Source organism: Pteronotus mesoamericanus, unplaced genomic scaffold (genome assembly GCF_021234165.1).
Source record: "Pteronotus mesoamericanus isolate MK-2021 breed Mesoamerican mustached bat unplaced genomic scaffold, CSHL_Meso_final contig_164, whole genome shotgun sequence".
Classification (NCBI taxonomy): domain Eukaryota; kingdom Metazoa; phylum Chordata; class Mammalia; order Chiroptera; family Mormoopidae; genus Pteronotus; species Pteronotus mesoamericanus.
The window spans coordinates 3,763,909-3,778,475 of record NW_026555065.1 but is presented as its reverse complement, the minus strand read 5'-3'; the positions used below and the strand labels follow the sequence as shown (position 1 = coordinate 3,778,475).

The following is a 14,567-nucleotide window of genomic DNA, read 5'->3' as shown; positions in this document are numbered from 1 at the left end:
AAAAGGGCATTAATCCCATTCACGAGGGCTCCACATTCATGACTGCATCTGATCCCTGATTATATCCTAATAAATCACATTGGAGGGTAGGGTTTCAACATACGAATTTTGGGGAGGACGTAAACTCCCACTCCCTACCAGTGCCCTTACAGAAGAGAGCCTGGGAGTGCTCCAGCCACGGTGAGAAGATGGCCAGTGATCTGTGAGTCAGGGAGCAGGCTCTCACCAGAAACTATGTCAGTGCCTTGGTCTTGGACTTTCCAGCCTCCAGAAATGTGAGAAACAAATGTTAGTTGCTTACGTCTATGGTAGTTTTGTTATAGCAGCCTAAACTAAGACATACATAGCAAGCCCTCTCTCATGAATATATGAATGATGTGCTCATTACCTAAACAAAAAATAAAATGAACTTCATGAGAGCAGGTCCCCTACTTGTGTTGTTTACCACTAAATTCTCAGTACAGAGGGCACATAGTAGACACTCAGGAAAAGATGTGCTGAGCAAGCAAACTGGAATTAGAACCCAGGTTTCTTGGCCTTGGTTGCATGTTCCTTCCATTAACCACGTGGGTAAAAATTGACCTGGGAAGTTGGGGCGAGGGAAGGCCATCACCAGCAATGGTGGTGTCCAGGGCAGGGCCCAGGCAATGCACCGCGGCGGGGAGGCTTCTGCCTGGGAGCCGGGGGTCTTGGTTCCTGTCCCAGCTCTGTGCGACCTTGGACAAGTCCCTTTGCCTCTCTGAGCCTCAGTTTCCTAGTGGGCCACATAGGGATAATCTACCTGCCTAGAGTAGAGAGATAATCTGATAGTGTGATGTAGGTGCATGTATTTTAAGAATTGTCCAAAGGTCAAACTTGGGGTCAGAAGTCACTGATCGACCGCAGGGTTTCTCCTTCCAAACCTTCCAAATTAGCACCGCTCATACATAATGAAAACACGGTGGCAGGCCTAGAGACAGTGCGCAGCTTGGAGCTCCTTTCTATGGCAGAGGCTGTCTGGGCCTAGAAGAGGACCCCCCAAGCCCAGGGGAAGGGGGTTGGGGGTGGCTGAGGATACCAGAAAGCCTGACCACGAAGGCCCAGAGGGAAGAGAAAGGGAGCCGTACACAGGCCCCTCGCCTGTGCCCCCTCACCTGGTGTGGGAGCCTTCTCCGTCTTGCCCTTCCACACTGCCGCGTAGCCGTCCTCGTGTTTGTTGAATGCCACAAGCTTCACCTCGTACAGCCGGCCGGGGACTGGGGAAGGTCACAGGGGTCACTCACTAGCTAGAGGAACCTCTGGGGTCACTCTCTCCTCCCCCAAAAGGATTCCATCTCCTGCACCCAGCTTACCCAGTCCCCCACCGAAGCTAAGTCGGTCTCGCTCACCCCCGCCCCAGCCCTCCTCACCTAGCTGGGTCAGCTCATACTGCTTCACTTTCTTCTTGAGCCGGACAGGCCCCACATCCCAAGCCTGGTCTCCACGGCCCCCTGGGGGGCTCTCACCATCAGCCTCCTCCTCGGCCCCCACCTCCCGCCAGTACAGTTTGTAGCCAGAGATCTGGGCGGGGTGAGGGGGCGGCTGCCAGGACACAACCAGGGACTCCATCCTTGCCCGTACCTTCAACTCTGCAGGGGCAAAAGGGACTGGGGAGCAGGATGAGAAGGAGGAGGAGGTGAATGGGGGGTGAAGAGGAGGTGGCCAGGGATGGGAGATGGGGAAGAGGCAGGAGGAGGCAAAAAGCAGGAAGACGGCATTGAGTGACAGCCTTGCCAGTCTCCTCCCAATGATCACCTCTCAGCCACCACTCTAAGTGCCTGGCCAGGGCAGGTCTAGCGGTGAGCTCACCGCTCCACGAGCCTGGAGTGCTGGCAGGGGGGCGCTGTCTCCTGGGCCTTTGCACAGACATGAGCAAGGAACACCTCTGTGGCAGGGCCGACAGTCCCGGCACAGTATAGGGTCTGCAAGTGTTCTGCAGGAATGACTGCATGGGTACTGGGCAAGGCAAGGGGGCCGCCAGGGTTGCAGAGGCCGGGAAGGAGGGGTGGAGCCATTGGAGTGGGGGGCCTACTTGGAAACTAAATGTGGGGAGCTCACTGTCTGTTAGATGCTGTTCTAAGCACTTCATACACATATCTTAACTTCATTCTCACAGCGCTATAACACAATGAAAATACTGTTACCCCCATTTTACAAGTAAGAAACTGAGGCTCAGAGAAGTTAAGCAACTTGCCCGAGGTCACACAGATAGTATATGCACCACGGTTTGTCTGCATTTAGTCACTCTCCTCTTGGGCCTTTCAACAAAACCAGTACCAGTCATAATCATGGAACAGCTGCTACTTAACAGCTATTGTGTACTAAATACTTTGTTTACAATACATTCATTATCAATCTTCATGCCTCGCTTGCAAGTAAATGAAGCCTTAGAGCTGTGAGTGGTTTGAAGGAGGGCACACAGCAGAAGGGGCACAGGAGCCCAGATGTGCCTGCAAAGGCCAGCCCTTCACCTTTCCACCCATCCTCCCTAACCAGCACACAGGGGGAGCCATGGCAGGTCTCTGATGGAGAGGGTGGCTGGGTCTGGGTTCCAAGGTCACGCATACACACACAGTCATGCACGCCCCCTGGTCCTGTCCCCTCTGAGCCCGTACCGTGGCTCTGGTTGTGCACACTGGGCGTCCTGTGCTGCACCCACTGGGAGGGCGTCCCATAGCCGGCCCCTGTGCCTGCCGAGATCCGGACGCGGTACACCTTGTTGGGCAGAAGTGAGTTCAGCGTAAGCTGCGTCTCATTCCCTGGCACTTCGGTGGAGAAAATCTGATCTGCTGAGACAGAAAAGACTGGCTGCTGGGAGGCCACCTGAAGACAATGACCCCTCGCATCCCCTACGTAGACTCTTCCACCTCAGATCCTGGTTCCTCAGTGCCCATCAGAGCCTGAGGCCCTCTCAGCATTGGCTCCTCAGTGCCCAGATGGAATCCACGGCTCCAGGGCTGACCCTGGGCCTCCCACCCCACCTGACTCATCAGCCTCAGCTCCGAGTCGGGCGCATCATGGCATGTGATCCCCACTCCCCACGAGCGGTCATTGACACCCCCCTCCGACACACACACCAGAGCCAGGGCGCAAGCCAAGGGGTTGGCTGTGAGGGCCAGCAGGCACCACCTGCCTTCCAGGGCCCTGACAACCACCCCAAGCCCCCTGGCTCACCTTTCCCTCCGCCTTCACCTGGCCCTGGCCCTCCAGCCACTTGCCTTCTCCTAACTCGTTGTCCCTTCCAAACTCCTGCCCTGGATTACCGACATCTGCCCTAACACACCCCGTCCGATGCTCTATTCCCCCCTCTCACAAGCATCCCCTGCCTCCTTATCCCCCATCTGCTCTTTGGGCTGGAAGGGACCCCAGGGGCCTCCTAGGCCACCTGCTTCATTTCACAGATAAGGAAACTGAGGCAGGGATTCAGGAGGATGATGCACTGCAGGTGGAGGCGGGGGGCAGAATGCAAGCCTCTCTCTGCCTTGAGCTAGCCCTGCTTTCATTCCTGCCACCTCTACCCTTAGCCCACGCTCCTCTTTCCCGGGCCCACCTTCCCTGCTTCCCTGCACTGCCTAACCTCCTCAGGCTCCCCGAGCTCTGCTCGGCTCCTCGGAGGCTCTGACCATCTCCTCGCAGACACAACTCCCAGCCGGTGGAGCCCGCACCCTGCCTCCACTCACCTTCCTTTCCCAAACTGTACTCTATCTTGTACTTCACCACCTGCCCATTGCTCAGGCTGGGAGGCAGGGGCAGCCACGCCACCCTGATGTCCGAGGGGTTGGGGCTGGACAGGGAGAGCTGGGGCGCTGCACTGGGGACTGAGACAGAAGAACATCAGCATGAGCTCTGCTCCACCGACGTGGAAGGTGAGGCCCAGGAGCGGTCAGAGACTTGCCCAGGTCACACAGCAAGTCAGAAGTAGGCCCAGGACCAGGATCTGAGGGAGGAAAGGGAGCCTCTCAGGGGAGCCCCAAGCTGGAGAGGAGGAGACATCCTTCCCACCCCAAAAAAGGTTGGGGGCACAATCTTCCACACCCAGTGGGTTACAGTCACTGGTCCCTGCTTGACTGGATGGTATATGGGGGTCAGGAAAAAGGGCCACATGATACAGGAAATCACAAACTGAGATCTCAAGTCCCAACTGTCCTACTGACCCTGGGCAAGTCACTCTCATTTTTCTGGGCCTCAGTTTCCCCAACTGTAAATTGGGGAGAAGAAACCACGCCTACCCCTTTGAGGGTACAAAAGATGACACAAAGCAGGTAGAAGTTCCTGCCTGGCGTTCACTAGTAAAGAGAAGCCCAGCTACCATTCCTAGGGAATTCTCTGGACCCCAAGGCGCGCACTGCAGGTGGAGAGGCCCTACCATCATCCAGTGTGTGGACCAGCGCTGGGGCGGACGTGCGGCTGGCCCCCAGCTGAGAGTAGGCCACGACGTAGAACTCATAGTCCGTGTTGGGTTCCAGGTCCCGCACCTGTAGCTCTGTCGTGTCATTGTTCACTGCAAACTGGTACTCCACATTGTCCATGCCTGGCACGGTGACACAGGGGACAAAGGAACTGTCACAGGAACACTACCAGGGGGGCCTACCAGCTGGAGGCTGCCATATAGTCCCAGTCTCAAGAATAGTCTATTTATAGCTAAATCATCCCAGATAATCTGTATTGGCGAGTATAAACTCCCTTGGCTTGTAGTTGCACAGCATTAATCCCTCTGCTGGTTAGGAAGTTCTTTCTGGCATCTAACTGAAGCGACTCCTACTGCATTTAATAGCTGGCTCCAGAAATGCCATGGCATTTTCCCTGGGAGGAGAAGCATCCTCTCCTTTCTCTCCTGTAAACTGACAGAGGAGTAATGTGCCACGTTGACCCCTCCAGCACCAGGCCTAACCCATATCTACGCGGCACCCTCCGTGGGGTCCCACCTCATCCTGTCCTAACCCCGAAGGCAGCGACAGGCGACCCTTCAGTCACCCAACTTGTCCCCGCTTGAGCCTTTGCTGATACGTCTCCTCCCACCCCCGCAGGCGTACCCCGAGCTTTCTGGTAGTGGAGGGAGAAGCCAATGATCTGGTCGCTGTGTAGCTCGGGACGCTCCCAGGCCACCAGCACGGCGGAGCTGCTCAGCGGTGTGGCCGTGACCCGCGTCGGGGCGCTGGGCAGCCCCTCGCGCACTACGACGGCCAGCGGCGCGGCGGCGCACGCTGTGCCCGCGCCGTTCTCGGCCACGCACTGGTAGTAGCCGGCGTCCTGCAGGCCGATCTGCGTGATGACCAGGCTGCCGCCGCCGCCCTGCACCTTCACGCGCCCGTTGGGGCGCAGCGGCACCCCATTGTGCAGCCAACGCAGCGCAGGCCGCGGCTCCCCGGACGCGCGGCACACGAAGCGCGCGGTGCTGGCCCGCGTCCGAGACAGCGCCTCGGGCGCCTGCGAGATGGCAGGAGCCGCTGGGGACGAGAAAGAGGACGGTGACCGCGCGCTCCGGCCACTGGGGGCTGTGCCCCTCTCCCAAATACCCCAACTGGCTCCCACATCCCCTCCAATCTCCCTAACTGCTCCCTGAGTCACCCCTCTACCTCTGCTCCCCACTTACCCGAGCCCCACGCTGACCAGGTCTCCTCAGCCTCCTCTCCTCCTGGGTCTAACCCCACTTCCTCGCTTATCACCTCCTTCTCCCCTGCCAGATTCACTCCTGTCTGCAGTTTTGTCCGTCCGGAGCAACTTCGTCCCCTTGCTTTCTTAGTACCACTCAGGTCCACTATTCCCCACCCCCCAACCCCGCACCCCTTTCCAGGAACCTCAGTCCCACACCGCCCCCGTTAGGAACTTTACCTAAGTTCCACCCAGACCTCCCCTTCCCACCGTCCAATCGCCCAAGCTCTAACCGCCCCTCCTTCTTTCCCTGACTCGACTCTCCCAACTCCGTCCTCCGACCTCTTTCCACCACTTCCCCTCCGCCTGCGAACTAGTCCGTCCCCTCCAGGATCCCCGCCCTACGACCTCCTCCCCGCCGGCCCTACCCCTTTTTCATCCTCCAGGACATCGTCGTCTCTCAATCCCTCCAACACGCCCAGTTGCCCACGCCCCACCCTCGCCCCATCCCTCTTCTTCCCTCGTCCCCAGCTAACCCGCCCCAACGCGGTGTCCCGCACACCTCTCGGTTCACCCCGCCTCACCCAGTATGCGAAGCTCGGCGGCGGCGGTGGCAAAGTCGCGCGTGCGGGGCTTGTTAGCGCGGCAGACGTAGACGCCCGAGTGCCGGGGCTGCGCGCTGGCGATCAGTAGGTTGGTGCGGCCCAGGACGATGACATCGGTGGAGATGGGTTTCCCGTCTGCGGAAGAGAAGGGAAAGCCATGGAGGGGGGAGGGGAGGATTGCCCTCCAGCCACTCTCCGGACCTCGGAGCCTCTCTGCACTGAGGTTATGAAGCCATAGCCGGTTCGAGTCTCAGTTCTTCCACTTGCTTTAATGACCTTCTCTGAATCTTAGGGTCTCTTGTAATATGAGGAAATAGTCCCTCGCTGGAAGGACTGCTGTGGGAGTGGAATGAACAAGGTTTGGGAGAACCGCTGGCACAATGCAGCTGCGTAAGAAGTGCTCAGTACACTAGTCAGTTATTACTATTTCCATTGATGCTGAAGTTGATTTTCCCAAGAAGGACACACTCCTATAAGGCCCTGGCTCAGGAACTGTGATGAAATGGGACTGGAAAGGTCTGATCAATATTAAACATTGGAATATGTGCAGAGACTTTCATCTTGATGTGAAATGGAAATCATTTTAAAGTCCTTGCCTTATGGACATGGACAGAAAATTCAGGGGGAAACATGTAAATGGCCAAGAAACACACACAAAGAAATTGTTCAATTTCACGTAATCAAAGAAATGCACATCAAAATACAGAGCTCATTTTTCACCTATCATAATGAGAAAGTGTTTAAAAACAGTTGCGTTGTGGGAGAAAGGGTAAAGGGCTAACAGGGGCTCCGCCTGAACCTTGAAGTCAGCGATTCCACCTACGGGCGCCTGTCCCGGGGAGATGTGAGCAGGGCTGATCACTGCAGTGTTACTGGGTATAGTGGGCAACTGATAAGACTTAAAAATTCAGCAGTAGGAACTGGAAAATTACATTACAGCTATATTCAAACGACGGAATATCATATAGTCATAATTATTTTTTGGAAAAATTTTAAAGATGGGGAAAATGCTTATGAGACACTGTTGAATGAAAGTAGGACTCGGAATTGTACATTCCACATGCTCTCAATTTCAGGGGAAAATGTACAAGTGCATAGAAGAAAATCTGGAAAAAATACATACTTTAACAACTTTTACATCTGAGATATGGTGAGATGTTTTCTGTTTCTGCTTTTTCCTAGTTTTCTACAATGAACACATATTACGTTTGCCATCAGAAGAAAATAAAACAGAAGTCCCTGCCCTGCCCTGCAGAGTAAGGTCCTGGAAAAGGAACTGTGCCCAGGGTCAGGAATGAAGTCCTTTCGGGGCCTTTCTTTTCCCAGCCTCTGTCTAGCCGTGTTATTAGCAGAGTTTCTCTAGGTGAGTTCCCCAAACTACCAGTGTCAGAATCCTCTGGAAAAGCAATTCTCCAATCCTTATATGATTCCAAATCATGGAATTTCAGGGGACTCTAAGATGCAGAGGCCTAGGGCAGGACCCAGATTCTGCACTTCTAACTAGGCACCCAGGCAGTAGATCCAACGATCCCTGGTTTGGTAGCAAGGACCTAGGGCACTTGATTCCTGGGTTGCAACTCTCCAGACGTGAAGGGAGGGAGCCTGCAGTTTTCTCCCTGGTCATTCATTCTGGTGCATGGTCAGCGTTTGAGAAACACTGACCTTAGAACTTCCGGGCAACATCACAGGCTGACTCCAATAATAGTATGAGGTCCCTGCGGGCCCTGGGATCCCCCTAACTAGGCAAATGTCATAGGTCCAATGAGGCCATGCAGGTAAAGGAGGTGCAAAGACTTCAGAACGGTTCTATCTCATCACATCAGTGGGCAAAGGTAAATAGCTGTTTGGTTTATTATTTTTCCTTTTTTTTTTTTTTTTTAGTCCTCATTCAAGGATATGTTGAGAGAGAGAGAGAGAGAGAGACAAAGAGAGACAGAGAGACAGAGATAGAAACAGAGAGAGACAGAGAGACATTGCTGTGAGAGAGAAACATCGATTGGCTGCCTCCCCCAAGCCCCAGTCAGGGATCGAACCCACACACTAGGTATGTGCCCTGACTGGGGACAAACCTGAAACCTTTTGCTGTACAGGGTGACACTCCAACTAACTTAGCCACCCGGCCAGGGCTGGTTTATTATTTTTCTTTAAACTCTATGTATTCATTATGTACTCTTGAATGTGAGATACAAACTTACAAAAAGGAGGCAGTGTAGGGGAACTGATTGAGCCAGGGAAGAAGGGTAAAGAGGGCTAGGTTTAAGACTTAACTTCTGCCGTCAGCTTGGGACAAATCATTCCTTATGAACAAATGGAAACAAAGATAATCCTTGCTTTTCTTCCATTCAGAACTGTAGGGAGTGGCAGAGCAGAAAGGACTAGCTCTATAGTTTGGGTCCTGGCTTCGCACCTGCCTCACAGCCTCTGCTCTCTCATTTGCCCACTGGGAATAGTCCTGGCCCCTCCCCTCCCCTCCCCCAAGGGCTCTCGGAAGCCCAGGCAGGAGAGCGGGTGTGAGCGCTCAGTAGGCTGCAAGATGAAGGTTGGCCCAGTGCTCTCATTATGCCGATAGCATCTCCTGTAACGCAGTCCCACTTGGCACTTATCACTTGCTGTCTGATACTGTCAAGCCTCTCTTCATGGCTGTGTGTCTTATCTCCCTCACCCAGACTATGAGGGTCCTGGGTCCCTCATCTGGGTATTTTATTCACAGTGCCCAGCATGAAGCCCAACACACAAAGGCAGAGGCACACTGGGTACAGGCAGCTTTGTAATTAAACATTGCAGCAGTGGGGGCCTGGTTCCACCTGACTTGCTGGCTGTGTGGCACCTTTCCAGCTCTCACACACTCATCTGCCACTGTTGTGAGGAATGAAATAAGTGAGGTAGAGAAACTAGCCTCGGGCCCACATTGACTAAGGTCTCAATAACAATTTCCTGAGTGGCAAATTCCAAGTGCCTTGTAATGGAAACATGCCATGCAGATTGATGATTAAGTCTTTCTAGATCCCCCACCCAAACTTGGCCCTGGGAGAGGAGTTCCTTCCACACCAAAGACTGGCGACTATGAACTGGTTGCTCTTATAGCTTCCTGACTTGGGGACACATGAGATGCCACCTCCCTCCTTTCCCATGCCCTTCCAGTGCCCTCCCTCCACTTACCCTGTCGGACCCAGGACACAAAAGGGGTAGGGTCAGCAGAAGCCATACATTCCATCACCACACTCTGTCCAGATACCACTGTGGTATTCTCCGGAGCTGCCACAATGACCACGTCCTGCTCCCTGGTAGACACCAGGGACCCTGGAGAGAGGGCAGACCAGCAGGCAGACTTACCATTAGGCATCTTCACATGTGTACCTCCCCGGGTGTCCCTGCTGAGCCAGGTGGGACGGGAAGCAGCCAGGCTTCCGTCCAACAGGTGGGGAAGCAGCCACATAGTTCCGCAGAGGTGGGGCTAGGACTCAGAGCTCTTTCTTTTGGAGCCAGAAGAGAAATAACCTGGTCTCCAACACACCACCCCCATCCTTCCCTGCCAAATGGAACCCACGCTCCAGGTAGAGGATCGTCAGGGTCATGAATAGACTTTGAGTCAACAATCATAGTTTCTAGTTCCAGCACTTTTTAGCATCATGATCTTCCTGCTATGTGACCTTTGACAAGTCCCTTCTCCAAAGGGTCTGGGGTTTCCATGTGTGAAAAGGAGGGAGTGAACCCAGGTTTCCGCCGGCTTGGCACTCCCTGAGCACTGATTCCCGCCAAGTTCTCAGTGACTTGGTCCCCTGGGTCAGCATGGCAAATACCTGGTTTGTCCAGCAGGTGGAGGCAGAGACCCCAGGCGCTGGAGGGAGAGCAAACCAGACTCAGAGAGAGCAGCAGCTCACTAGCTGAGCCCCAGGAGGTAGGGTGGAATTGGAGGTTGGGGGGAGGAGCGTGAGGAGGGGGCTGAGAGGAGAAGTGCAGAGGGGCAGGGGAGTCGGGAGATGCCCATGGCAAAGGGAGGCAACGAGAGGCCTGAAGTAAGACCAGTGGAGCACTGCTAGGTGCCAGGCACTTTCTACTCTTATCCTAGCTATTCTCACAGCCTCCCAGAGCTGAATATTTGATAACCAGCTCATGGTCACACAGATGGTGAGTAAAGCAGCCAGGATTCAAACCAGGTCTTTCTGACCCCAAAGCCTGTGACCTTCCTCCTGCATCACCCTGGGACGGGAGCTTTTCGGAGAAATGGAGAACACAGAAACACCAGACTGCAAGGAACCAGACTTTCGGGGCACAGCAAGCGGGGAAAGGAAAATCCCAGTGCCCAGAGCCCCCAGGCACGCAGAGGGGCAGGGACCAGGGCGCCAGATGCCTTACCTGCCCACCCCTCTCCAGCCCTGGATGCTCCAGCCAACCCAAGGGAACACACGGTCTCCACAGGAAGGGAGGCCTGCATGGGGAGCCCAGCCCAGGTCTTCTCCTGACTTGCTGGGTGGCCCTGCCTTCTCTGGGCTTCATCACCTCGCCTGCCTGGTGGGAGTGATCCCCCACCACCTATTTCAAGGCACAGCTTGGACCGCATGAGGCCCCTCCAGGCTCTGAGGCGGCTGACCCCAGAAACACCCTGGTTACCCCCAACAGCCAGCCCCCTTACCTCTGCGGGCCACGCTGAGGAGGGCCTCCTGGCTAAAGCGCTGGTGGGCTGAGTTGGTGGCCACGCAGCGGTAGGAGCCTGCGTCACTCTCCTGAACGTCCAGGATCTGGAGAACCCCGTTGGGAAGAGTGATGAGCCTTGGGAAGGGGAAGAGGGCACCCGTGAGGTGGGCAGGAGCTCTGCAGGGAGGGGGCATGCCCAAGCCGGGAGTCCTCTACAACCAGAAATACCCACAGTGTCTCACTTTCACGTTCAATTTGTAATTATAAAAATGCAAATTAGAACTATACCATTTTCACCTAGCAGATGGGCAAAGGTCAAGAGGCTTAATAACACCCTACTTGGATGAAGGAATGGGGGGAAGGCAGTCCTGTCTTGTCGGTCGCCATGCCATTCAATACACCCTCTTCCAAGGGCAAACTGGTGATGTGTTAAACTCAAACAGGCTCCTGCCCTCAGCAGCGCCGCTTTGAGGACCCTATCCTGCAGATATTTTCATGCATGAACACAAAAATGTATGTTTAACATAGTTCATTCCAGCACTGTCTTTAATAGCACAAGGCTGGAAACAATCCAGTGTCCATCTGCAGGGTGGGGACTAGCTAAATCAGTTTGGGTATATTCATACAGTGGAACGCCAGGCAGCTGTTACGAAGGAGGCAGCTCCATGTGCGCTGACATAGGAAGAGCTCCGAAAGGTGTACGGTGTGGAACAGCGTGCGAGGGGATATGTACACGTATACGCTGGCACTGAGTGTCCCTGGTGACGGTAGTTGTCTCTAGGGAGGGGCCCTGGGATCCTGGGAGCTGAGAGTGGGAGAGAACTAACTTTTTTCTATATAGCCTTTTATACCTCCTTCCTCCCCTAGTAAAGACTCTTTTATTCACACCATCTCATCTGACCTCAAGACAAGCCCAAGAAATGGAGGGGATCACAACCTTCACTGTACTGGTGACAACACGAAGGCTGGGAGAGAGTAGGGTAATTTCCTAGGGTCTCACAGGTGGAGCAGAGCTAAAAATGGAATCCAGGTCTTCGGGTACCAGATCCCACGTTCTTTCCACCCGCCTGTCTAGGCAGCCCTTAGATGGCTGAGAATGACAATGGAAGGGAGGTCTCCAGCAAGCCCCGACCACCATGCACAGTACTGAGGAGGAGCAGGGTGGCTGAGGGTGGTGTTCTCTGCCCTCCTGGTTGGAGGGGGAATGTGGCTCAGGATAGGAAAGCCGAGACCTTGCTGGAGGGACACAGCAGTCCAGGGCAGGGCGGCATCCACGGGTGTGGCTTCTGGTCCAAGCAGGGAATGAGTGGGTCCTCCTGGACCCTCCCGTCATGATCCCTGAATGGTCAGCTCATTTCTAATTTCTCAACAGAGCAAACAGTGCTGACCCCTGGGTTGGGTTGGACCAAGGTCAGAGAGGAAATAGGGCATCTGTGCACTCGGTGAAGAAATCCTTTAGCTTGTGGCGAAACAGGGTATAGTAAAATCTAAACACAGGAGATTAGAACTAGCTCAAGGGTGTTGGGAGAGAATTGTGGCCACAGGTCTGGAAACCTACTGCAGCCCAGAGACTTAGAGAAAAAACAAGCCCGCATCACTCCCTTCCTCACCCCAAAGGCAAACCCTCCTGCGCGCCAGCGTCTTACCCTCAGCTCCAGTAGCCGCCCACGTCCATGCTAGGCCGGGGGAGAGAAGGGACAAGGAGGCAAAGGGTAGCTGGAGGTAGAATCCTGGGCCATGACTCAGCCTGCAGCCACCACAAATTTGATGGGAAAGGCTAAGTGGGGAAGGACAAGTAGGACTCGTCTGGGAAACAAGGCCCCCATCACCACCCAGATCTCTTCCACCAGATACACTCTGTCTTCGAGACCCTCTGTCTGCCCTCGGTTGAGCTAGCAGACTCTGCCTGCAGGTTCCTGCCAGGAGCTGCCCACGCTTCTGAACCCCAGAGCTCCTTGGTCTCTGCATGGAAATTGTGCTCCAGGTACCCAAGAGCTAATACCTCCTTTGACAAGTAACATTTCCTTAGTTATGTGGGAGAAAGGAAGGAAGGAAGGAAGGAAGGCAGGAAGGAAAGAAGGCCTTTCCTCGAAGCGCTGTTTCTACAGCTAACAGAGCAAAATAGAACTGCTGCTAGTGTTCATCTAAAATCTTTTCTGTTTGGTTAAAATGTGTTTTTAGAATCTCTGTCCTTGGATAGATGTCCAAGAGATATATTGGTTAGTGTGGAAAACAGTCACAGGACAGTGTTTATGAAGCGATTCTATTTCTGGAACACAAATGATATGTTAGGATATACATAAAAAAATCAAGGGGGTGAAAGCTCCCATCACTCACAGAGGTTTTCTCTGAAAGTGGGATTCCTGGGGACTGACTTGTTGTGTTTTTAAAAAAATTTTGCTGTGAATATTTATTTGTTTGGAAATATAAAACTTTCAAAAATTTAAACTGAAAAAAGCATGTGCTCTTGCACGCTTTGTTTTGTAACTCCGGGTCTGTGGCATAGTGGAGAGAGCTGGCTCCCGCACATGTGATTTTAGCAAGTGACATCACATAGTTCTCACCTGAAAAATGGGTTAAGTAATTTCTGCCCCGCCTTCTTCACCATCCTGGCCCTCATGAGCTCACATTAGGTAATAGACACAAACGCTGCCCATGTATCGCAAGCCCTAAACACATCTTTACAATGGTGTAATCTGTACACATACTTAAAAAGACTGGAAGTAACACTCAAAATGATGATAGTTGTCTATGTTCAGGCGATAGGTGATATTTTTCCCCATTTAAATTAGTGCATTTTACCATTTAAGCATTTAATTCAAATTTCAAATGAACAAAACAGCTACCTATAGAATGAAAAGAAACCTCTATCCAAAAGGGAAGGACTCACTCTCTTTCCAAGCCTGACCTGGAGCCTGCTGCCCCACTTCCCCAAAAGGCCACTTGGACCCAGGGATTCAAGAACACAGAAGAAATGACATAGCTGCTCTGAATTTCCTGAGGGCCAAAGAGCTCCCACCCTAAGCCCTATGGAGACCCCCCCGGGGAAAAAGGACACTAGCTGAGGGTCACACAATATTGACAGGCTGGATGGACACTGGGAGATGGGCAGGGCCAAAGACTGGCCTCGGGAGGCCACGGTTGTTAAGTCCATTCGCGCCGTGTTTTTAAAGTGTGAGTGAACGGCGATAACAAAGGAGTTTCAAATGGACCTAGACACACATTTTTTTATTCCAGGAGTTATGTATTTATTTTTATGGCCACCTTCTATTTATGGTAAGTGTTGCTGGTTTTCCATTTTATTGCAGTGAGATAACGTTCCTTTCAGCATGTGTTAAGTTACACAAGAGAGAGTTGATTTAAAGAAATGTATTAAGTCGGTGATTGTATAAATGGTTTAGGGATAGCCAAAATTATAAAAGGGGTTTATGAATGCCTAGACTTTGGAAAACATTGCTCTCATTGATGACTAATTCCCATGGAAGAAAAATTATCCCCTATCATTAGAAATTAGTATAAGTACCATGGAATTGCCTTAGGGTCTAGTCTTCACCAGCAGTTTCAAAAATATACACACATACCCTGACAGAATGTGTTTATTAACTGCACGTGTGCACACCCTATACCGAGGCATATGGTCTCCTTCAAACCACTGGACCGAGTTTATGAATAGCATATTTGTACATGTACTATATCTGGGCATGTGTAAAAATACAT

The 14,567-nt window shown here is 53.0% G+C and overlaps 1 protein-coding gene across 2 annotated transcripts in view; it reads right to left on the bottom strand.

Annotated features, from left to right (window-relative positions):
- IGDCC4 (immunoglobulin superfamily DCC subclass member 4) overlaps nt 1-14,567 on the bottom strand; it is a 37,411-nt gene that overhangs the window by 10,101 nt on the left and 12,743 nt on the right. Inside the window, exons 4-12 of one of the 2 annotated variants that reach the window (XM_054565276.1) lie at nt 10,849-10,985; nt 9,375-9,515; nt 6,195-6,350; nt 5,052-5,465; nt 4,385-4,549; nt 3,699-3,836; nt 2,634-2,807; nt 1,389-1,625; nt 1,134-1,235 (exon numbers count right to left, since the gene is read on the bottom strand). In XM_054565276.1, coding sequence (XP_054421251.1) covers nt 1,134-1,235; nt 1,389-1,625; nt 2,634-2,807; nt 3,699-3,836; nt 4,385-4,549; nt 5,052-5,465; nt 6,195-6,350; nt 9,375-9,515; nt 10,849-10,985 — 1,664 coding nt within the window. The remainder of the gene's footprint in view (nt 1-1,133; nt 1,236-1,388; nt 1,626-2,633; nt 2,808-3,698; nt 3,837-4,384; nt 4,550-5,051; nt 5,466-6,194; nt 6,351-9,374; nt 9,516-10,848; nt 10,986-14,567) is intronic. The other variant, XM_054565277.1, reaches the window with a different exon arrangement.